Source organism: Heterodontus francisci, chromosome 8, assembly GCF_036365525.1.
Source record: "Heterodontus francisci isolate sHetFra1 chromosome 8, sHetFra1.hap1, whole genome shotgun sequence".
NCBI lineage: Eukaryota > Metazoa > Chordata > Chondrichthyes > Heterodontiformes > Heterodontidae > Heterodontus > Heterodontus francisci.
The window spans coordinates 17,077,731-17,103,004 of NC_090378.1; the positions used below are offsets into that span (position 1 = coordinate 17,077,731).

Genomic DNA, 25,274 nt, shown 5'->3' on the forward strand with positions numbered 1-25,274 from the left:
CTAGTCTAATGATGGCCATGAAACCATTGTCGATTGTTGTAAAAACCCATCTGGTTCACTAATGTCCTTTAGGGAAGGAAATCTGTATCCCTTTGTCGCCTCTTTATGTTCTCTTCACAACCTACTTTCCTACCTATCTTTGTGTCATCAGCAAATTTAGCAACCATACCTTCAGTCCCTTCATCTTAGTCATTTATATAAATTGTAAAAAGTTGAGGCCCCAGTACAGATCCCGGTGACACACCATTCGTTACATCTTGCCAACCAGAAAATGACCCATTTATGCCTACTCTCCATTTCCTGCTAGCTAATCTATCTCTCTCCATGCCAATATTTTACCCCCTACACCATGAGCTTTTATTTTCTGCAATAACCTTTGATGTGGCACTTTATCAAATGCCTTCTGGAAATCTATGTACAATACATCCACCGGTTCCCCTTTATCCACAGCACATGTAACTCCCTCAAAGAACTCCAATAAATTGGTTAAATTTGATTTCCCTTTAACAAAACCATGTTGCCACTGCCTGATTACCTTCAATTCTTCTAAGTGCCCTGCTATAACGTCTTTAATAATAGCTTCTAACATTTTCCTGAAGACAGATGTTAAGATAACTGGCCTGTAGTTTCTTTCCTGCTGTCTCCCTCCCTTTTTGAGAAAAGAGTTACATTCACTATTTTCCAGTCTAGCGGAACCTTCTCTGAATCTAGGGAATTTTGGAAAATTAAAACTAACGCAAGAACTATCTCACAAGCCACATCTTTTAAGACCCCAGGAAGAAGTCCATCAGGACCCGGGGACTTGTCAGCCCACAGCTCCAACAATTTGTTCAGTACCACTTCCCTGGTGATTGTAATTTTCTTGAGTTGCTCCCTCCCTTCCATTTCCTGACTTACAGCTAATTCTGGGATGTTACTTGTATCCTTTATAGTGAAGACCGATGCAAAATACCTGTTCAATTCATCTGCCATCTCCTTATTATCCATTATTAATTCCCCAGACTCACTTTTTATAGGACCAACGTTCACTTTGTTAACTCTTTCCTTTTTTAAATCTCTATAGAAACTCTTCCTGTCTGTCTTTATATTTCTAGCTAGCTTTCTCTCGTTCTCTAATTTTACCTTCCTTATCAATCTTTTAGTCAATCTTAGCTGTTTTTTATATTCTGACCAATCTTCTGACCTGCCACCCATCTTTGCGCAATTATATGCTTTTTCTTTAAGTTTGATACTATCGTTAACAGTTTTAGTTAACCACAGATGGCGGGTCCCCGCCTTGGAATTTTTCTCATTGGAATCCATCTATTCTGTGTATTCTGAAATATCCCCTTAAATGTCTGCCATTGCATCTCTACTGACCTATCCCTTAACCTAATTTGCCAGTTTACTTTAGCTAGCTCTGCCTTCACGCCCTCATAATTGCCCTTATTTAAGTTTAAAATACTAGTCTTGGACCCACTCTTCTCTCCCTCAAACTGATGGTAAAATTCAATCATATGATTGCTCCTCCCCAAGGGTGCCTTAACTATGAGGTCATTAATTAATCCTACCTCGTTGCACAATTCTTTGTCTTTCAAGAATTCACCTGACATGCATCATACACCTTTTTTTGTTTCATCATATTCTCTATTTCCCTTGGCTTTGGCTTCCCTTACCTTTCACCCTTGTTGGAATGTACATAGCCTGTACCTGAAACATCATCTCCTTTAAGATCACCCATTGTTCTATTACCATTTTTCCTGTCAGTCTTTGGTTCCATTTTGCCCTGGCTAGATCCCTTCTCATCACATTAAAATAAGCCCTCTTCCAATCTACCCTTTCTGCCCTTATATAGTTCCTTGCTTTTCTGCATTACAAGTCAAAACCTTATGATATGATCACTCTTACCCAAGTGCTCCCCCACAGGCACTTGGTCCACTTGGCTCACCTCATTTCCCAGCACCTGATCCAGCAATGCCTCCTTCCCAGTTGGACTGAGAAGATACTGGTCAACAAAGTTCTTCTGAACACCTTTCATAATTTCCTCCCCCTCCTTATCCTTTACTCTTACATTATCCCAATTGATATTTGGGAATATCCCCCAATATCACCATCCTGTAGTGGTGCACATCTCTGTGATTTCCCTGCAGATTTGCTCCTCTATCTCTCTCTCACTATTTGGAGGCCTATAGAATACCCCCCAGTAGCGTTATCGTCTCCTTTTTGCTTCTCAACTCTAACCAAGTGAATTCTGTCTTTCAAACATTACAATGTCTTCCCTAATCAGTACTGCCACTCCACCTCCCTTTCTTCCTTCCCTATCTTTTCTAAACACTTTGTATCCTTGAATATTAAGCACCCAGTCCTCATCATTTTTCAGTCGTTTTCATTATTGCCACTATAGCATTTTCCCACACAGCTATTTGTGCTTGTAGCTCACCAACCTTATTCACCACACTTTGTGTATTTACACACGTGTATTCTAAATCTGGCGTTGTATTCCTCATAGTCCGTTTCTATCTAACATGGTACTACTTTGTTCTCTAATACTATTCAATAATCACTCCTTTACATAAGAACATAAGAACTAGGAGCAGGAGTAGGCCGTCCGGCCCCTCGAGCCTGCTCCACCATTCAATAAGATCATGGCTGATCTTTTCGTGGACTCAGATCCACTTACCCGCTCTCTCACCGTATCCCTCAATTCCTTTATTGTTCAAAAAGATATCTACCTTAGCTTTAAAAACGTTTACTGAAGTAGCGTCAACTACTTCACCAACCCCCTCAACTCCGGAATCAACCTAGTGAACCTCCCTCTGCACCCCCTCCAGTGCCAGTACATCCTTTCTCGTAAGGAGACCAAAAGTGCACACAGTACTCCAGGTGCGGCCTCACCAGTACCTTATACAGCTGCAACATAACCTCTCTGCTTTTAAACTCAATCCCTTTAGCAATGAAGGACAAAATTCCATTTGCCTTCCTAATTACTTGTTGTAGCTGCAGACCAACCTTCTGCGATTCATGCACAAGATCCCTCTGCATAGCAGCATGCTGCAACTTTTTACCATTCAAGTAATAATCCTTTTTACTGTTACTCCTACCGAAATGAATGACTTCACATTTATGCACCTTATTCCTCTTTTCTACTTCCATATGCTGGTGCCCATCCCTCTGCCAAATTAGTTTAAACTCTCCCTGACCACACTAGTGAACCTCCCCATGAGGACTTTCATCCCAGTCCTGTTGAAGTGCAACCTGGCCCTTTTGAATCAGTGTCTCTTGCCCAAGAACTGGTCCCAATGCTTCATGAATCTGAAGCTCTCTCTCCTGCACCATGCCTCAAGCCACGCATTCATCCTCCCTATCTTCTTATTTCTACTCTTGCTGACGTATGGCACTGGGAGTAATCCAGAGATCACTACCTTTGAGGTCCTATTTTGTTAAACTTCCTCCTTAGCTCCTGAAAATCTGACTGTCGGACCTCAATACCAGCTCTCCCCATTTCGTTAGAACTGACGTGTACCCCAATTTCTGGCTCACGCCCTTCCCCCTGAAGAATATTCTGCACCCTCTCCATGATGTCCGTTACCCTGGCACAAAGGAGGCAGCAGACCACGACAAACTCACGATGACAATTACAGAAACGCCTGTCTGTCCCGCTAACTATGGAATCTCCTACAACGACTGCACAACTAGTCTCTGCTGTCCCTTCCTGTGCAGTCCCCCTTGTCTATTGTTGTCATTCTCTGGACTGCACTCTTTCGAGGTGTCATCACTCCCAGCAGTCTCTAAAGCTGAGTACTAGTTTGGGAGTGGCACACACCCTGAAGACTCCTGCACTCCCTGTCTCTTACTACTCTTCTGTCTAGCCATCCATCTGCTATCTCCCCTGAACTCTTATTGCCTGTGGGGTGACCACCTCCTGAAAAGTACAATCCAGGAAATGCTCTTGCTCCCTGATGCTCCGCAGTGACTCCAGCTGCCTCAAGTTTGAAAATCCTAAGCACGAGCTCAAGCAGCTGGAGACACTTCCGACACAGGTAGTTCCTGCAAGACAGTTGAAGTTCCCACACAGCACAGGAATTGCAAACAGGTCTCAGTTGCCCATCCATGGTTTAAAAATACATTTTTATTCTCTTTTAGAATCTAGTTATTGTCTTGTATAAAACTATTAATTTTAATTAACGCCCCTCGACCTGCCTTGTGCCAATGCTCTTATTAATCCACTTACTGGGGCGAATTTTATAGATTCCCTGCATCGGGGTTGTGGTGGGGGGGGGGGGGGAGAAAGAGGTGCAGGAAAATGCCTCCAGGAAAGTCCCGCCATGTGCTTCGATGCCAGGAAGACCCAGCCCTATATAGCCGGTGGCAGAGTGCTGCCCCCCACTGCTCAGAGGTAGGATCAAAATTTAAATATATTAATTTATTAAAAATAATGAATTAATGACTTACCCACTCCCGCCCTCGGTCCTGGTGTGATATTCGTGCCAGTGGCCGGCAATCCCGCATCTTGGGATCCCTCTCCGAGGATCTGAGGTGGAACACTGGTGGGGAGGAGGGGGGAGGGGGGTCAGGTAAGTTTTCAGGGCCGGGGGGTGGGGGAAGCAGTGTCAAATGTATCTGATTGGTCTAGGGGTTGGCTGGAAGGGGGAAAGTTTAAAGTGTATAAACTTTGGGGGTGGGGTTGAAGGTCGGGAGCACAAGTTAAGTGTTTTGCGGGGGAGAGGGCAAGTAATGAATTTGATGGTCATTAGGGGTGGGTGGGAAAGGGTCGGGATAACATTACTTAATTTTTTCAAGTCATTTTTCTTTAAATATTTCATTTAAAAATGGCGTCGCACCTACACAATGGCACCTGATGCCATTGCTGGGGACGGACCGCGCGCCCCCTCCATGTCATCAGCGGGCAGGGCGGTCCGCCCTGGACATTTAAATGAGCCGCTGCGTTTAATATTGCGGTGGCTCCGCGAAGCTTGGCCCGTGCGTTTGGGTCGCCATTGTTTACGTCAGCCGCTGATCATGGCAACATAAATTTCAGCCCACTGCTGTACTCAACCTGATCGAAATGTTTTAATTTCCCGGCTCTAGGTTTAAACGAATGCCTGAGTTTAGAGAGAGAGAGAGAGAGAGAGAGAGAGAGAGAGAGAAATATTCGCCAACCAATCACTTACCTGCTTTCCTGTGACATCACATTTCAAATTTTCTTTCTCGTTTTTGAACCTGCTTCCACTAACTCCCCACCACCGCTTTAATTGGCAGTCTCTGACACTGTTCCCTCTCAGGCTCGCTGGCTCTGACTCCATTTGGTCATCCATTTTGGACCATAAATAGATAGAACTCAGTATTATTCAAATGGGGAAAAGCTAATATTGGAAGTCCAAAGAGATTTAGGGATCCAAGTACAGAGCTCACGAAAGTAGTAGTAGTCAGGTCCAAAAGAAATTTTAAAAAAGGCTAATAGAACATCAGCCATTATGTCTAGAGAGCTAGAATATAAAAGGGAGGAAGTTTTGTTACCGCTCCCCAAAGCACTGGTTAGACCACATCTGGTGTATTGTATCTAGTTCTGGGCACCACACCTTCAGTAGAGACATATTGGCCTTGGAAAGAGCATAGCACACTTTCAACCAAAGTGTTATCAGAGCTCCAAGAGATTGCATAAACTAGATTTGTACTCCCTGGAATAGAGGTCAAAAGTTGATTTGATTGAGGTTTTTGAAAAAAAACTGTAGGGTAATAGGAGCAAAACTGGTGGGTGAATCTAGGACAAGGGAATATAGCCTGAAAATCAGAGCCAGGACATTCAGAAGTTAGGAAACACATGTAGAAGCAAAGGGTGGGAAAGTGTGGAACTTACTCCCACAAAAAGCAATAGATGCTAGCTAAATTCTCATTGGATTCAGGGTGTCATTTATTTAAGCATCATGTCTACACAGTGCAATGGTATGGAGTGAGCAACACTTTACAGAGGACGGAGTATGAGAAGTGGAAATATTAGTTCATCTAATAAACTCGATAACACAATGTGCATCATGTAGAACTGTGCCAAGGAAATTGTAGACTGCATCAGTTACTTAAATGATTCACTGGATATATGGGTATGTTAAGTCTGCACTGTAATAATGTGACTTTCTGCTTTGGTTATACAGTCATCATTCTGCATGAAAGCTTGATGACAATACATTGCGCAGATCCCAGCCGCAAGGGTAATAAAAGAAAAAAAGAATACTTGCATCTATTCAGGCCGTCAAACTGTCTCAAAGCACTTCACATACAGTGAGTTACATATTGTTTTGCAGTTAAATGTGCCAGACATTGTGTTAGCAACGTCTTACAAACTGCAATAAGATAATGGCCTATGTTTTTATTTGACATTGTGTGAAGGAATGTTGGCCAGGACACTGGCAGAACTCCTCTGCTCATCAAACAGTGCAGTGGGATCTCAAAAGCCCACCTGAGCAGGCATTTTGACCCGACTTATAAGACCAGTTCTTAGACCATTTGAGCTTGAAGACCGTGGCCCTGCTAGAGTAATGCTGCAGCAATTTCAGAACAGCCGAAGGCTAGGTTGGCACCTCGCTACGCCAGTTCCGAGTGGAGGGAGAGGGGCAGGGCCTCCTTATATCAGGACCCTCAAGGGATTTGGCACAGAGTCAGTGCAGCTATGTTTGGTGAAAGTGGACATATCATGGTCTCAGCTGTGGCTCGGTGGTAGCACTCTCTCCTAAGTCAGAAAGTTATGGGTTTAAATCTCAGTCCAGACACTTCAGCATAAAATCTGGGCTGATAATTCCAGTGCTGTACTGTCAGAGGTGCCATCTTTTGGATGAAACATTAAACTGAGGCCCCAACTGCGCACTCAGATGGATGTAAATGATCACATGGTTCCATTTTGAAGAGGAGCAGGGGAGCTCTCCCTGTTATCCTGGTCAATATTTATCCCTCAACCAACATCAACATCACTTAAACAGATTATCTGGTCATTGACACATTTGCATGGGATCTTGCTGTGCACAAATTGGCTGCTACTTTTCCAACATTACAACGCAAGTGACCACACTTCAAAAAGTACTTCAGGATGTCCATGGGTCACGAAAGGTGCTATAGAAATGCAATCTTTGTTTTTCTTTCTTACATCCCAGTGGGGATTGTGCGTCAATCTGGGACTAGATTGGAAGAACAGTCTCGCTTTTCTTTCAAAAGAAATTGGCCTCTTTCCCAAGGGTACTGCTGAGGGCACTATCAAGAAGTGCCTGAGGAGAAAACCAAACCCTCACTCCTACCCTTATTTACAGCCTACTGCACAAGACGGTGCCCTAGTAGCCTGGGCACTCTGGGAGTGGTCTCCAAATTAAGGGACCAATCGCTGACGGAGGTGGGGTTATTGGCAGGGGTCACCAATGGGCTATTCCAGCATAAATGGTAAGAATTGATGATCACAGCCAAGTTGTTTTGTTCAGGCAAGCAAGTGGCAATTAACCTAGAGACATAGGAAGTACAAGGCTAGAAAAGACTGTATTCCCATTGGCCAGTTCCAAAAACTAATATTCGTTCATCAGGATACTGGGGCCAGCAGGTTTAAATTATGAGAACAGATTGCATAGACTGGACTTGATTTCCCTAGAGTTTGGAAGAGTAAGGGGTGATCTAATTGAGATGAAGATGATTAAAGGATTTGATAGGGTAGATAGAGACTATTTCCTCTGGTGGGAGAGTCCAGAACAAGGCAGCATAACCTTTAAATTAGAGCTAGACCATTCAGTGGTGATATCAGGAAGGAATCTTCCCACAAAAGCTAGTGGGAATCTGGAACTCTCTCCTTACAAAAAAGCTGTTGAGCTAGGGGTCAATTGGAAATTTTGAACGTGAGCTGGTTAGATTTTTGTTAGGTAAGGATATCAAGTGATAGGAAACCAAGCTGGGTAAATGGAATTGAGGTGCAGGTCAGCCATGATCTAATTGAATGGCGGAACAGGGGCTCAATGGTCTCCTCCCATTCCTATGTTCTGTACTCCTAATCAGGTCACTGTCTGAATTATGTCATCCGACCACAGGCGTTACATTTTAATGAGGCCCTCATCTGCCTGCGGTAGGCTGGCGGAAACAAGCCTAATAAAATGGCACGCAGCAAAAGTGCAGTGAAGACCAGGTGAATGCTTTGCTGCCTCTATTAGGCACAGTGGTTAGCACCGCAGCCTCACAGCTCCAGCGACCCGGGTTCAATTCTGGGTACTGCCTGTGTGGAGTTTGCAAGTTCTCCCTGTGTCTGCGTGGGTTTCCTCCGGGTGCTCCGGTTTCCTCCCACATGCCAAAGACTTGCGGGTTGATAGGTAAATTGGCCATTATAAATTGCCCCTAGTATAGGTAGGCGGTAGGGAAATATAGGGACTGGTGGGGATGTGGTATATGGAATTAGTATAGGGTTAGTATAAATGGGTGGTTGATGGGCGGCACAGACTCGGTGGGCTGAAGGGCCTGTTTCAGTGCTGTATCTCTAAACTAAACTAAACCCCCACCACTATCCCCCTGGCAGATCCAGGTCTTGTCGTAGGGATTAAAATTAGGGCTTTGCTTTTAGTCAGAAAAACCGGATTATACTTGGGGCGATGTGATCATTTTTAACTGTCTTTAACTCCGTGCAATAATTCAAATGTGTGCACAGTGCTGGACCCTGTCCAACTCATTTGGTTCAGTGCCATTGCAATTAATAGATAATTCAACTTTCGTTGATTAGAACAGTGAATCAATTAATCATGAATGTCCCTCCTGACTCACAAACAGAAGGCCTGTGTTAACAGCTAAGCTGAGAGAATTTGTCAGCTTTCTGGGTGGAATCCGGCCTCATGTAATTGGGAGAAATAATAAGACAATGGGGTTTATTTTACATGGCCCTCCGCTAGGCGAGGCCAGGGTAGTAGTGTGGCCACAGTAGGGGTCACTGCCTCATTCCCATTCACATCTGGGTGCCACTTAATCACTCCACCACTGGCAGCTGTGCCTTCAGCTTCCTACACCCTAAACTCTGGAATTCCCTCTCTAAACCTTTCCACCTCTCAATATCTCCTTCTTCCATTAAGGTAGTCTCTTTGGTCAAGCTTTTGCTCACTGACCCGAATATCTCCTTATGTGGCTCAGTATCAAATTTTGTTTGATAGTGCACCTCTGAAGTATTTTGGAACTTTTTGCCACATTAAAGGTGCTATATAAATCCAAGTTGTTGTTGTTGTATTTGGATGGCGACCTTACAAAGGGATGTGGTAATACAGGCAAGGCCAGCATTTATTGCTCATCCCAATTGTCTTGTGATGGGTGCAGTTAAGAGCCAACCATGTTGGTGAGGGACTGGAGTCATATACAGACCAGACTCGATAAGGGAAAGCAGCACAATAGTGAACCAATTGGGTTTTTATGACACTCCGACAGCTTCAGAGACACTTTCTTTTACTGATACCATCCTTATGTATCCAGACTTCCATTGAAAAAAATTGAATTTGTGGGATTTGAACTGGAATAGTCCAGACCTCTGGCTTGTTAGTCCAGTACCATAACCACTACACTAATATTTAAGATGGACATTAATGAGCTTATAGTACTCCTCTTTGGTTGAAGAAATGCCATTCTCCCACCATTGCCATCATTATAGGGACAAACTATGCAGAATGGCTGCCAAGTTCTTCTGTGCAACATTACCAGCTAATGCAGTCAAAGTAATTAGTTGTGAAGTGTGTTAAGACATATGAGTAACTCTATAAATGAAAATCTATGAATATTAATAATTTTCAGCCTGATATTAATTTTGACTGTAATTACAAAAACCACCCAACTCCATTCATAACACATCACTCCCTATATAAAAGAGTTATTTTTATTTCTTAATGGAATAGGATGTTTCCCAGTGATTGAAGCTCTTCCAACACTTAAAGGATTCCATGAAGGTGACTGGTTCTAAAGCACGAACTGGGAAATACTCCAATTTGCAGTTATGTTCTTCTGAAGGGATGTTTCAGTGTAGGGTGTCAAAACAAATGCTCCATCACATACAGCAAAACAAAATCTTGTGCCGTAATTTTTCTGTGCTTCTATGGTTCTATCCCAAGCATAAAAGGGAAATAGGGATTATCATAAAATTATACATCACAGAAGGAGGCCATTCAGCCCATCATGCCTGTTCCAGCTCTTTGAAATAACTATCCGAATAGTTCCACTCTTTGCAAATTTCTCCTTTTAAAGTACATACCAAATTGCCTTTTGAAAGTTATTGAATCTGCTTCAATGACCCTTTCAGGTACTGCATTACAGATTTTATCAACTAGCTACATGAAAAGAATTCGTCTCATCTCTTCTCTGGTTCTTTTGACAACTAACTAATTTCATGTCCTCTGGCCCTTGTCCCAGTAGAAACAATTTCTGCTCATTTGCTCCAGCAAAACCCTTCATAATTTTGAACATCATTATCATACCTCCCTTTCATGTTCTCTGCTCTAAGCAGAATCCCAGATTTTCCAGTCTCTCCACATAACTGAAGTCCCTCATCCCTGGTACTATTGTGGCACATCTCTTCTGCACCCGCGCCATGGCCTTGATATCCCTCTCAATGGACGTGAAAATTCATTAACTTTATAAGCACGTAAAAGGTAAAGAAAGCATAGGGCCAATTAGAGAATGAAAAGATAGTGGTCTTATGGAAGATGAAGTGTTGGCAGGGATAGTAAGTGGGTCCGTTGTCTTGGTAGTCACAGAAAAGAATGGTAATGAGAATGAAAAGGCACAAGTGGAGGAAGAGCAATTAGATGAGATAACTGCAGATAAGAAAGTAGTACGGAAAAAAAACTAGTGAAATTCAACTTGGCCTAGGCACCAGGCTCTGGTGGCGTGCCAACATTGATTGGACATACTTGTGAAGTGTCATCTCCAACTGCCCCGCCTACCCGCCCCTACAAAATGGTCACCTGACACATCCACCCTGGCGGTGCTCCACCTCCCCACACTAACTGGAGATCAAACAGACTCTTCGCTACCCGATTGGGTGATTCTTGACTGTCAAACAGCCTTTTCCCCACCTCTGATAATTTTAGAATTAATAAAATGTTCAAAGAAAATGAAGAAAGAATGCCTTTTTATAAATTCCCCAATGATTTCTCTCCCAGAGTTGCTTACAGCAGTGTCCTGGAGGTTAACCTTTAATTCCTGAAGATGCCAGGAGAATCTTGGCGAGCTGGCAAAGCAGGTGCATCTCTGCTCCAAGGAGGACAACTCCAGCTTCTCCACATAACATAAGGCCCTCATCCCCGATACTATTCAAGCAAATTTCCTCTGCATCCTCTCCAAGACCTTGACATCCATCTAAACCACAACACTGGACCTGTTGGGCCAAATGGCCTGTTTCTCTGCTGTAAACACCCAGTAATATATTAGTCACAACTTTATGACAGTGCTGAATGTTTTATGGAGAACCCTGGAGTGTCCTAGCTCAATGCGCAAAACCATTAGAAGGAAAACTGACCTGTCCCTTCCAGTTTCCAGCTTGAAGACTTTGTCACAGTAGTTCATGCGTTCTTCAGTGGTCGCGTAGATCTTGGCATGGGCATAGTTCCTCGCCAGCTGCCGCAGCTTGTTGTACGTGGCTCCCTTCCCGTCACGCCGCATGGTCCGATAGGGCCCCCAGATCACGTAGATGGTCTCATTGCCCTCTCCGAAGTAGTGCTGCTGCTTCTGCTGGAGAAGTGGGACACTGGTATGGGACACCACCCTGACGCTTGTCCTGGTGCCAACATCCGTCTCGAATCCTGCTGTGGGCGCATTGTTCATTCTCCACACGCAGGCTGACTGGTCGATCACCCCGCCCGCTTTCTGGCCAAGCATCTGGCCGGAGCTCGACACAATGCTACAAAGGTCGCAGTACAGGCGGAGAGGCTGCAGGACAGGGGGAGATTGCCAACAGATCAGATTTCTGCACAAGGTTTGAAAGAAAATACATGCACGCTTAGGGTCACCTGACTGTGTGGAATGCAATCCTGGAGATTTCATCGCATAAGCTCCTGCCTCCAACCGCCTCCCGGCCCTCATGCACCCGCCAATGATCGCCAACACATCCATCTTTATAAAGCACTGCCTTTCCACGGGAAACTGGCTCTCAGTTACCTGACTGGATGATGCTTGACTGTCAAAGAGCCTTATCTTTTCCCATCTCCAATATTTTTATAACTGCTAAGTGAAAGCATTCAAGGTTAATCACATACCCTTTATTTTCACCTCCCAGGCCACTTGTAGCCATGTCCTGGTGTTTACTTTTTAACTGCTGGAAACTCCAGAATAATCCTGGAGTGTTGGCATATCAATATACACAGCACACACATTTATGAATCATAGACTCAAACAGCACAGAAGGAGGGAACTCAGTTCCGTGCAGAGATCTGTGAGAAAGGGCGATTCATGATTCAGCCCTTCGTGCCTGTGTTGGCTCTTTGACAGAGAAATTCGATTACTCCCAGTCTTCTGCTTTTCCCCCCCCCATACCTGCAGTTTTTCTCCTTTTCAAGAATATACCCAATTCCCTTTTCAAAGTTATTACTGAATCTGCTTGCACCACTCATTCAGGTGATGCATTTCAAATCATCTCCTCATTTTGTCCTTTCGTTCTTTTGTCAATTATCGTACATCTATGTTACCTGGTCACTGACCCTCCTGCCAGTGGAAACAGTTTCTCCCTATTTATCAAAATCTCTTATAATTTTAAAAACCTCATTAAATCTCCCTTTAACCTTCTCTGCTGTAAGGAGAACAATCCCAGCTCTTCTAGCTGATGAATAGCAATGAAATTAAGACATTTTCTCTGGGATAATGCATTAGATCGTTCCTCGGTTAATATTACTCATTGATTAATACTGAACAACTCTCACTGCCAATTATCTCATAAATTTTCCATTTCAATTTCCCTCATCCTGCTACAAGATTTAAACACATCTGTTGTTATGAAGCAATGATATATGTCAGCTGAAAATGTCTCTAAACCATGAAAACTAATATGTAAGCACGGACTAAATAAGTACTGGCACTGAGACAAGTAAATAGATTAGTATTGCCAACAGCCAAGTATGCTATTTAGGGTATGGTAACGTAATGGTTATACCTATTGGACTGATAATTCAGAGGCGTAAACTAGTAACACATACGAGCATACAAATTAGGAGCACGAGTAGGCTATTCGGCCCCTCAGGCCCGCTCCGCCATTTGAGAAGATCCTTAGACAGCACCTTCCAAACCAGTGACCTCTACCACCTAGAAGGACAACGATGCATGGGAACGCCACCATCTGCAAGTTCCCCTCCAAGCCACACACCATCCTGACTTGGAACTATATCGCCGTTCCTTCGCTGTCGCTGGGTCAAAATACTGGAACTCCCTTCCTAAACAGCACTGTGGGTGTATCTACCTCACATGGACTGCAGCGGTTCAAGAAGGCAGCTCACCACCACCTTCTCAAGGGCAATTAGGGATGGGCAATGAATTCTGGCCTAGCCAGCGACGCTCACATCCCAGGAATAAATAAAACAAAAGATCTGATTGTGGCCTCAACTCTACTTTCCTGTCTACCTCCATACCCTTTGACTCCGCTATCAAGAATCTAACTCTGCCTTAAAAATATTCAATGACACTGCTTCCACAGCTTCCGACCCTCTGAAAGAAAAAAAAAAATTCTCTTCACATCCGTCTTAAATGGGAGACTCCTTATTTTTAAGCTGTGCCCCCTGGTTCTAGTCTCTCTCATAAGTGGAAACATCCTCTCAGCATTCACCCGGTCAAGTCCCCTCAGGATCTTGTATGTTTCAATAAGATCACCTCTCAATCTTCTAAACTCAAATGGATACAGGTCCAATCTGTCCAACCGTTCCTCATAAGATAACCCCTGAATTCCAGGAATCTGTCGCGTGAACATTCTCTGAACTGCTTCTAATATGATTATATCCTTTCTTAAGTAAGGAGACCAAAACTGTACACAGAGAATATGAGCATAAATCCCACAATGACAGTTTAGAAAGTGTGGTAATAAAGAACGGTGTCAGTAAATGTGTCCATGAGCTGCCAGATTGTTGTAAAATCCCATCTGGTTCACTAACGTCCTTTAGGGAAGGAAATCTGCAGTCCTTACCTGGTCTCGCATACATGTGACTCCACACCCTCAGCAATGCAGTTGACTCTTAAATGGCCTAGCAAGCTACTCACTTGTATTAAATCGCAACAAAGTGTAAGAAAAGGAATGAAACTGGACGGAACAACCGGCATCGGCCGAGGCACTGACAACAGCAAACTCAGCCCTGTCGACCCTGCAAAGTACTCCTTACTAACATCTGGGGGCTTGTGTCAAAATTGGGAGAGCTGTCCCACAGACTAGTCAAGCAACAGCCTGACAGAGTCATACTCACGGAATCATACCCTACAGAAAATGTTCCTGACACCAACATCACCATCCCTGATCACCAGAGGTGGCAGCACAGTGGAGGAAGTTGCCCTGCGAGTCCTCAAAATTGACTCCGGACCCCATGAAGTCTCATGGCATCAGATCAAACAGGGGCAAGGAAACGTCCTAATTACCATCTACTGCCGTCCCTCAGCTGATGAATCAGTGCTTCTCCAGATTGAACACTAACTAGACGAAGCACTGAGGGTGGCAAAGGCACAGCATGTACTCTGGGTGGGGGACTTCAATGTCCATCACCAAGAGTGGCTCAGTAGCACCACTGCTGACCAAGCTGGCTGAGACCTAAAGGACATAGCTGCTAGACTAAGTTTGCAACAGGTGTGAGGGAAAAACATACTTGACCTCGTCCACACCAATCTACCTGTCACTGTTGCATCTGTCCATGACATTATTGGTAGGAGTGACCAACACACAGTTCTTGTGGAGATGAAATCCCGTCTTCACATTGAGGATATCTACCATTGTGTTGTGTGGCACTACCCCCGTGCTAAATGGAATAGATTTCAAAACTGGGTGTCCATGAGGTGCTGTGGGCCATCAGCAGCAGCAGAATTGTATTCAACCACAATGTGTATACTCATGGCCTGGCATATCCCCCATTCTACCATTACCATCAAGCCAGGGGAGCAACCTTGGTTCAATGAAGAGTGCAGGAGGGCATGCCAGGAGCAGCACCAGGCATATTTAAAAATGTGGTGTCAGCCTGTTGAAGCTACAAACCAGGACTACTTGCGTGCCAAACAGCAGAAGCAGCAGTCAATAGACAAAGCTAAGTGATCCCACAAGCAACGGATCAGATCTAAGCTCTGCAGTCCTGCTACATCCAGACATGAATGGCAGTGGACACGAGCTGAACTCAAGAGGGGAAGTGAGAGTGACTGCTCTTGACATCAAGGCAGCATTTGACCCAGTATGGCATCAAGGAGCCCTAGCAAAACTGGAGTCCTTCACTGATGCTGGATCAAACCTGGAACTCCCTTCCTAACAGCACTGTTGGTGTGCCTACACCCCAAGGACTGCAGTGGTGCAAGAAGGCATCTCATCACCACCTTCTCAAGGGCAATTAGGGATGGGCAATAAATGCTGGCCTGGCCAGTGACGCCCACATCCCATCAACAAATAAAAAAAAAAATCCCAAGGTGCTTCACAGAAGTGTTACCGGGCAAATAATTGACACTGAGCCACATAAGGAGACATTAAAAAAGGTGACCAAAAAGGTGGTCAACGTGATAGTTTTTGATGCGTTTCACAATGGAAGACGCCTGGGTAGAGAGGCAGAGAGGCTTAAGAAGACAATTCCAGATCTTAGGACTCAGGCGGCTAAAGATACGACTGCTAATGGTGGCGGCAAAGAAAATGAGAGATATAAAAAAGGCCAAAACTGGAGGAATGCAGAATTCTCAGAGGGCTGTAGGGGGATACAGAGATAGGGACGAATGAGGTCATGGAGGGATTTGAAAACAAGGATGAGAATTTAAAATTCTCACACCTCCTGAGATACAGTTCCATGCAAACTCTCGATCATGGGGCAACATTCAGTTCCAGCATGCAAACATCTGTGGCAGAAGTGAGGTTCCATGATCTTAAAAGGAGGAGCAAAGGCCTGGATGCATAAGTACCTTTACAGTACTGCTTGTGGGCCAGGAGGAGAAGGAGCCCAACAAGCTTTCCTGTTTCCAGCTCCAAGATCACCGACTCTCCCTGATCTCCCCTCAACAATCTCACCCACCTTCTCTCCCTCCAATCTCACCCCATAATCTTTCTCCATTCCTGACAACAACCTTCACCATCCAACAATGATCTGCACTCTCTTCCCTCCCTCTGCTTTCGGCTTCCCAGCTGCGGCCTTGTTCCGCAGGCTTCCTGCTCGATAGGTTGGCAGGCAGGCTGTAAATCAGGCTGGCTTTTTGGGTGGGAAACAAGCAGAAAAAGTTTAAAAGTTGCTTTGCAGTTAATATCTGCAAGACTTTTGGGAAACCTGTACTTCCAAGTTTCCTGTCCGGAATTCCTGTCCCACTGCTTCCCCATAAATATTGGGACCAGTACATCCTCTGATGGGAGAGTCCAGAACAAGGGGGTATAAGCTTAAAATTAGAGCTGGGCTGTTCAGGGGTGATGTCAGGAAGCACTTCTTCACACGAAGGGTTATGGAAATCTGGAACTCCCCCCCAAAAAGTCATTGAGGCTCGAGGTCAATTGAAAATATCAAACTGAAATTGATAGATTTTTGTTGGACACGGGTTATTAAGAGATATGGAACCAGGGCGGGTAAATGGAATTAAGATACAGATTAGCCACGATCTAATTGAAGGGACTCGTGGGTTGAACAGTCTACTCCCGTTCCTATAATCTGATTATTTCTGTCCTTTTGATTTTAAAAAAATGTTTGACCACAGAGCAGAGAATGCAAGAGAGCACAGAATTAATCTCATTACCAAGATTGATCCAGTGTTTCTGTCCTTTTGACTTGGTGTTAATCCATCTTCTTCACAGTCAAACTACTCCTGCTATGAAGCCATCAGAGCTCATGATTCAAAGCAAAAAGCTTCACAGAATAGGATGAAAAGTAGTCAGTCAGTGCCAAGGGGTAATTGGAATGGGGCTGGGCTGGGTGCATTGAACTGCACGTCTTTAACTATCACCACACTGCCCTATCCCTTAACAAGTAATAAACTTCGGATGGCCGGATAGTCCAGCACTAAAGCTTTTGACGGCCAGTGTCGAAGGTCAAGGATCAATTCCCTGTTTTGACTGACATTAAACCAGGCTCCCTGTGGTAGGCAAGTTTAATTGTCCCTGGCGCTCATTAAACTGCTTGCAACAACATAGGGGCCTTCCCACTACTCTCCTGGAGAAAAGCCCAAGCTTGAGCATCAAGACAATGGGAGAAAATACACGGCCCGCAGCATCAGGGAAAGGTGGAGTTAATAATGACAGGAAAATGCAAGCAGTGTAACAGATCAGATGAAGACACTGGCCTAGCAAATTTGAAATCTATGTACAGAAGAAAGACTTGTATTTGTAATGCATCTTTCATGACTTCACCCGACCCAAAGTGCTTTACAGCCACTGAAGCACTTTTGAAGTGCAGTCAATGTCGTAATATAAGAATCGTGGCAGCCAATTTTGTGCACAGCAAGCTCCCGCAAACAGTAGTGTGATAATGACCAGTTTTTAGTTGTTGGTTGAGGGATAATTGTTGGCCCGGACACAGTGTGTTGCTAAAGCTGGCACCTATTTGCTGAAGGCGGCCCACAAGTGTAGGTTTCCTAGAAGTATGAGATTGAAAGAAAGACTTGGATTTATGCAGTGGCTGCTCTCAAAACATTTTGCGTATGTAGTGAATTACTTTGTGGTCGTGTAGGCAACAGGTGGAGCCATCTTGTGCACGGTGTTATCCCACGTAAAGCAATAAAGTTGATCATAGAAATTACAGTACAGATCATAAGAAATAGGAGAAGTAGGCCATTCAGTCCCTCGAGCCTGCTCCGCCATTCTATAAGAACCTAATTGAACTTCTATATTTACTCCATTTTCCCGCCTGATCCCCATATCTCTTGATTCCCTTAGTGTCTAAAAATCTATCAATCTCAGTCTTGAACATACTCAACGACTGAGCCTCTACAGCGCTCTGGGGTAGAGAATTCCCAAGAAAGGGGCCACTTGATCCATTGCATCTTTGTTAGTGTTGCCTCTACGTTTATTGCAGTTGCCCGGTTCTTTCCCCGCATGCTTTTATATTCCTTTTTCCTTTGCAATGATGGTACAGTCTTTGCCTGAACAGCCCCTTGTGGGAAAGCATTCCATGTTTAATAACATTCTGTATGAAAACATTTCCTTTAACTCCCCCTTTCATTCTTCTAAGAATAAGCCCCAGTCTCTGTCTCCCTGTTGAGTTCATCGAACAATTGAAGAGTGTTGCACTACTTACCCTCAAATTTAACTTTACGAATCTGTGTCAGGAGGGAACTGGATAAATATGCAAAATAGAAAAAAATAGAAAGAGAGTTTGGGGAATGGGATTAGATGGGAAATTCTTCCAGGGAGCTGGCACAGGCAAGATGGGTTGAATGGCCTTGTTTACTGCTGTAAAATTCTACAGCCCTCCCCCACCTTAAGCTTCTCTTCAAGTAAAAAGAGCAGAAATCTTCTGTGTCTTTCTTCTTAAGGATAAAATCCAACAGTAGATGAAATATCTAGTGACAGACGAGATGAGAGGAGGAGCTGCCAGTCACTACTGATCTCAGTCTACATGAGAGGATGGCACTGCCTGAGATAACAAACACCCTCAGCAGAATAGCAGATCTTCATAGCTTTTATTAATAACACACAATCTTGCAATGTTCTAAAGAAAGCTGTAAAGGACACTTCAAGCATAATATCAGGTACATTGTGTTTAGTGAGCATTTTATGAGCTGTGAGTTGACAAATTGTTGAATGTATATCTCAGTGGATATGTGAATTAACAGAACATACAGGATGTATGAGAAAAGAGGAGAGTGGGCATGATTGAATAGCTCCGCCACAGAGCTGGCACAGGTATGATGGGCCGAATGGTCTGTGTTGTAAGATTCGAAAAGAAATAGGTTACATTTACATAGCACCTGTCACGATCTCAGGACATTACAATGTGCTTTGCAACCATTGAAGTATAATCTCTTTTGCAACGTAGGAAATGCACGAGCCAATTTGTGCACAGCAAGCTCCCACAAACAGCAAGGAAACAATAACCAGCTAAACTGTTTTAGGTGTTGGTTGAGGGATGAATATTTGTCAGGACACCTGGGAGAACTCCCATGCTCTTCTTCAAATGCTGATCTAATGCATTGAGAGGGCCGACAGGCTCTTGGTTTAATGTCTCGGCTGAAAGGCGACATCTCCAGCAGGGCAACACTCCCTTAGCACTGCACTTGAGTGCCAGTCTGGGTTATGTACTCAAGCCTCTGCAGTGGGACTTTAACCCACAAGAAAAGGCTGTGACAACATCCCGGTTGTGGTACTGAAGACCTGGGCTCAGAACTACCCACACCCCTAGCCAAGCTGTTCCAGCACAGCTACAACACTGCATTTACTTGACAATGTGGAAAATTGAAATAAAAACAGAAAATGCTGGAAATACTCTGCAGGTCTGGCAGCATCTGTGCAGAGAGAAGCAGAGTTAAATTGTCAGGTCTGTGTCTTTTCATCAGAACTGGCAAAGGTTAGAAATGTAACAGGTTTTAAGCAAGTAAAGCAGGGGTGGAGGGGAAGAGAACAAAAGGGAAGGTGTGTGATGGGACAGAGGGTTGGAGAGATTAACTAACAAGAAGGACAAAGAATAAAGAACAGTACAGCACAGGAAGGGCCTCCAAGCCTGTGCCGATCTCGATGCCTGCCGAAACTAACACCTTCTGCACTTCCGGGGCCCATATCCCTCTATTCCCTTCCTATTCATATATTTGTCAAGATGTCTCTTAAACGTCGCTATCGTATCTGCTTCCACCACCTCCCCTGGCAGCAAGTTCCAGGCACTCACCACCCTCTGTGTAAAGAACTTGCCTCGCACATCCCCTCTAAACTTTGCCCCTCGCACCTTAAACCTATGTCCCCTAGTAACTGACTCTTCCACCCTGGGAAAAAGCATCTGATTATACACTCTGTCCATGCCGCTCATAACTTTGTAAACCTCTATCATGTCACCCCTCCACCTCCGTCATTCCAGTGAAAACAATCCGAGTTTTTCCAACCTCTCCTCATAGCTAATGCCCTCCAGACCAGGCAACATCCTGGTAAACCTCCTCTGTACCCTCTCCAAAGCCTCCACATCCTTCTGGTAGTGTGGCGACCAGAATTGCACACAATATTCTAAGTGTGGCCTAACTAAGGTTCTGTACAGCTGTAACATGACTTGCCAATTTTTATACTTTATGCCCCGACCGATGAAGGCAAGCATGCCGTATGCCTTCTTGACTACCTTATCCACCTGCATTGCCACTTTCAGTGTCCTGTGGACCTGTATACCCAGATCTCTCTGCCTGTCAATACTCCTAAGGGTTCTGCCATTTACTGTATACCTCCCACCTGCATTAGACCTTCCAAAATGCATTACCTCACATTTGTCCGGATTAAACTCCATCTGCCATTTCTCCGCCCAAGTCTCCAACCGATCTATATCCTGCTGTATCCTCTGACAATCCTCATCACTATCTGCAACTCCACCAACCTTTGTGTCGTCCGCAAACTTACTAATCAGACCAGCTACATTTTCCTCCAAATCATTTATATATACTACAAACAGCAAAGGTCCCAGCACTGATCCCTGCAGAACACCACTAGTCACATCCCTCCATTCAGAAAAACACCCATCCACTGTTACCCTCTGTCTTCTGTGACCGAGCCAGTTCTGTATCCATCTTGCCAGCTCGCCTCTGATCCCGTGTGACTTCACCTTTTGCACCAGTCTGCCATGCGGGACCTTGTCAAAGGCTTTACGAAAGTCCATTAGACAACATCCACCGCCCTTCCCTCATCAATCATCTTCGTCACTTCCTCAAAAAACTCAATCAAATTAGTAAGACACGACCTCCCCTTCACAAAACCACGCTGTCTCTCGCTAATAAGTTTGTTTGTTTCCAAATGGGAGTAAATCCTGTCCTGAAGAATCCTCTCGAATAGTTTCCCTACCACTGACTTAAGGCTCACTGGCCTATAATTTCCTGGATTATCCTTGCCACCCTTCTTAAACAAAGGAACAACATTGGCTATTCTCCAGTCCTCTGGGGCCTCACCTGTAGCCAATGAGGATGCAAAGATTTCTGTCAAGGCCCCAGCAATTTCTTCCCTTGCCTGGTGCAAAGGGAAAGAGGGTGTGCTAATGGTGTGGTGAAAGACAAAGCAATAGTGCAGAGAGAGTGTTAATAACAAAGAACAAAGAACAGTACAGCACAGGAACAGGCCATTCGGCCCTCCAAGCCTGCGCCGATCTTGATGCCTGCCTAAACTAAAACCTTCTGCACTTCCGGGGACCGTATCCCTCTATTCCCTTCCTATTCATATAATATAAATGAACAGCCCTAGCCAAAAGCACCAACATGAAAAACCTAGATAAAAGGCAGGCATAGGGTGAAAAGAAATAAAACAAAATAAAAATAAATAAAAACGGGGCCAGTCATGCTCTGAAATTATTGAACTCAATGTTCAGTCCGGAAGGCTGTAGCGTGCCTAATCGGAAAATGAGGTGCTGTTTCTCCAGCTTGTGTTGATGTTCCCTGGAACACTGCAGCAGGCCAAGGACAGACATGTGGCATGAGAGGTGGGGAGTGTGTTCAAATGGCAAGCAACTGGAAGCTCGGGGTCATGCTTGCGGACTGAGCGGAGGTGTTCCGCAAAGCGGTCATCCAATCTGCGTTTGGCCTCCCCAATTCACCCAGTCTGCGTTTGGTCTCCCTGTATTGGGGAGACCAAACGCAGACTGGGTGAATTGGGGAGGCCAAACGCAGATTGGATGACCGCTTTGCGGAACACCTCCGCTCAGTCTGCAAGCATGACCCCGAGCTTCCAGTTGCTTGCCATTTCAACACACTCCCCTACTCTCATGCCATATGTCTGTCCTTGGCCTGCTGCAGAGCTCCAGTGAACATCACTAGAAGCTCGAGGAACAGCACCTCATTTTATGATTAGGCACTCTACAGCCTGCCGGACTGAACATTGAGTTCACTAATTTGTTATTTTATTTTGTTTTACCATTTCTTTTTACCATGCTGCCAGACCTGCAGAGTATTTCTAGCACTCTGTTTTTATTTCAGATTTCCAGCATCCGCTGCATTTTGCTTTCATTTTAATGTGGAAAATTGCCCTGGTATGTCCTATACACAAAAAGCAAGGCAAATCCAATCTGACCAATTAATGCCCCATCAGTCCATCATCAATCATTGGCAAATCGATGGAAGGTGTCGTTGACAGTGCTATCAAGCAGCACTTACTGAGTAATAACCTGCTCACTGATGCTCCATTTGGGTTCTGTCAGGGTCATTCAGCTCCTGACCTCATTACTGCCTTGATCCAAACATGGACAAAAGAACTGAACTCCAGAAGTGAGGTGAGAATGACTGCCCATGACATCAAGGCAGCATTTGACTAAGTGTGGCATCAAGGAGCCTAGCAAAATAGAAGTCAATGGGAGACCCCTCGAGCCTGCTCCACCATTCAATAAGATCACACCATCCTGACTTGAAACTATATCGCTGTTCATTCACTGTCACTGGGTCAAATTCCTAACAGCACTGTGGGTGTACCTACACCACATGGACTGCAGCGGTTCAAGAAGACAGCTCACCATCACCTTCTCAAGGGCAATTCAGAATGGGCAATGAATGTTGTCCTGGCCACTGGCGCCCACATACTATGAATGAATTTTAAAAAAACTCCAGCCTGCTTCACAGACTAGAGTTTTATCCACTGAGCAACAGTTGACAGCTGTCCTGAGTCATATGTTATATGAGTGTGATAAGTATTTGTTCACGAGTAAAGCCAAGAGCTGTTGGGTTCGATCTTCCTGGGCGCTGGGTTGCAGGCTTGGAGGCAGGGGTGCTGGGAAAAACCGGGAAGCCGCGCCATGAAGTTTCTCAGCAGCGGAACTGGCTGTAGATCAGCTGCCCGCTGAACGAGGAGGCACAGTGGCGCAGTGGTTAGCACCGCAGCCTCACAGCTCCAGCGACCCGGGTTCAATTCTGGGCACTGCCTGTGTGGAGTTTGCAAGTTCTCCCTGTGTCTGCGTGGGTTTTCTCCAGGTGCTCCGGTTTCCTCCCACAAGCCAAAAGACTTGCAGGTTGATAGGTAAATTGGCCATTATAAATTGCCCATAGTATAGGTAGGTGGTAGGGAAATAGAGGGACAGGTGGGGATGTGGTAAGAATATGGGATTAGTGTAGGATTAGTATAAATGGGTGGTTGATGGTCGGCACAGCCTCGGTGGGCCGAAGGGCCTGTTTTAGTGCTGTATCACTAAACTAAACTAAATAATTAAAGGTCCTATTAACAGTAATTTTCCCAGGTCTCTGGCATTTTGCTGAGGCTCCATGGCCCAAAGAGGCAGCAAAGGCAGCCCCCTCCGGCCTCAATGATCCCCCCTTTGGGCTTTCCCCTCCAATTGGCAAGGCCTTCTGTCCTGACTTTAAAATTATATTTACCCAGAGATCTCTGATCTGCCTCAGCAGTGCCCATCTCTCCCAGTGGCACTGCTGAGGTTCTAGAGCTGCCAGCCCTCTGATTGTGCCAGCAGTATCAAAAGCCTGCCAACCATCCTTAATAGGATGGCAGGCCCAAAGGCAGCCAATTAGGAGGCTGCCACCTGCAAAATTGCCGAGCTGGTACTGCTGCCGGCAAGTGCGGGTTGGGGACGCTCCCGAAGCCTGTGGGAAAATTCAATCCGCTATAACACAGTTGGATTTAGTCTGAGCGGGACAGTACTAAAATATCAAGGTTCTTCCACGGCCTCTGTCAGCTGCTCATTACAGATTTGGCTACAATTTCTGAGTAGAATGCTAATTCAACACTTTGTTCTCCATCCTTTGATTTCAATTCATGGTTGTCTTTTATCTTTCAACTATGTACAGTCACTAAGCTCAACCAGACTTGTCAGCACTCACTCATTTGGAGTGAGACTGATTCATTTTAGTTTTAGTCTCAAGATGTTAATCCCCGTCTGCAAATCCCTCCATTACCTCTTTCTATTGAAGAAATGTTTGGTGAATGCAAACTATTTAAATGACCCAGATTTCCCTGTCAAAATAATGAGGCACTCGCTGTTATTAATGCACAGAATAGAACAGAAAGGCAGATAACGGTGAATAAGTGGACAAAAGTATACAGTGGTGTTCCCCAGTGGTCAGTATTATGACCACTGCTCTTGTTGATATATATTCATGACCTGGACTTGGGCATGCTAAGTTTGCTAATGAAACAAAATGCAGAAATGTAGTGAACAGTAGGGAAAATAGTAACAGACTTTAGGAGAACATCGACAGGCTGGTGAAGTGGGCAAAAATGCGGCTGATGAAAGTTAATGTAGAGCAGTGCAGAGTGCTTCATTTTGGTAGGAAGAATGAGAGGCAATACAAAGTAAATGGTACAATTTTAAAGCAAGTGCAGGGACAGAGAGTAATACAAAAGCAAAATCCTGCGGATGCTGGAAATCTGAAATAAAAGCAGAAAATGCTGGAAATACGCAGCAGGTCTGGCAGAATTTGTGCTGAGAGAAACAAAATTAATGGTTGGAATTTTACATTGGGGCAGGGCCTCCCACCCACCAGCTGAAAAGTCAGGGCTGAGACCGCCTCTGCTGGGCCGGACGAACCAGGCCGGGATTTTTTCGCTCCCCACGCCTTTAATTGGTCTTGGGCAGGACTTCCGCTTCCTTGAGGCAGGAAGTCCCGCCTAATGGAGCTGCTGGCCAATCAGTGGGCCGGTAGCTCTTAGTCCCAGCAGCGCCACTGGGAGCGGTGGCCACTGCTGGGACTACATCCAGCCATTGCAGGCGAGGTAAAGGATAGCCCCGGAAGACATAAGTTTTTGGTCCTCGACGGGGCCCCAGCAAGGCGGGGGGAGGGGTGGGGAGAGGTGTTGTGTGGTGGGGGCAGGGTGCCTGATCAGAAAGCTTCTCCCACAAGCCCGCAAGAAGGCCGCTAAGTTTTGCTTGGTATAATACCAGTGGGGGTGGGAGGAAGTCCTCAAGTGGAATTAATTGGCCACTTAAGGGCCTTGATTGGCCTGGGGCGGGTGGGCCACTCAGTCACCGCCCCGCGTAAAATTGTAGCAGGAACGGGAAAGCATCTGGAAT

At 45.0% G+C, this 25,274-nt stretch overlaps 1 protein-coding gene across 2 annotated transcripts in view; it reads right to left on the reverse strand.

Moving 5' to 3' along the window:
• Positions 1-25,274, reverse strand: part of st6galnac3 (ST6 (alpha-N-acetyl-neuraminyl-2,3-beta-galactosyl-1,3)-N-acetylgalactosaminide alpha-2,6-sialyltransferase 3) — a 200,975-nt gene that overhangs the window by 80,830 nt on the left and 94,871 nt on the right. The window contains exons 3-4 of one of the 2 annotated variants that reach the window (XM_068036708.1): positions 11,483-11,892; positions 9,890-10,066 (exon numbers count right to left, since the gene is read on the reverse strand). In XM_068036708.1, the coding sequence (XP_067892809.1) occupies positions 9,925-10,066; positions 11,483-11,892 (552 nt within the window). In that variant the 3' untranslated portion in view covers positions 9,890-9,924. Of the gene's footprint in view, positions 1-9,889; positions 10,067-11,482; positions 11,893-25,274 lie in introns of those variants that run through there. The other variant, XM_068036707.1, reaches the window with a different exon arrangement.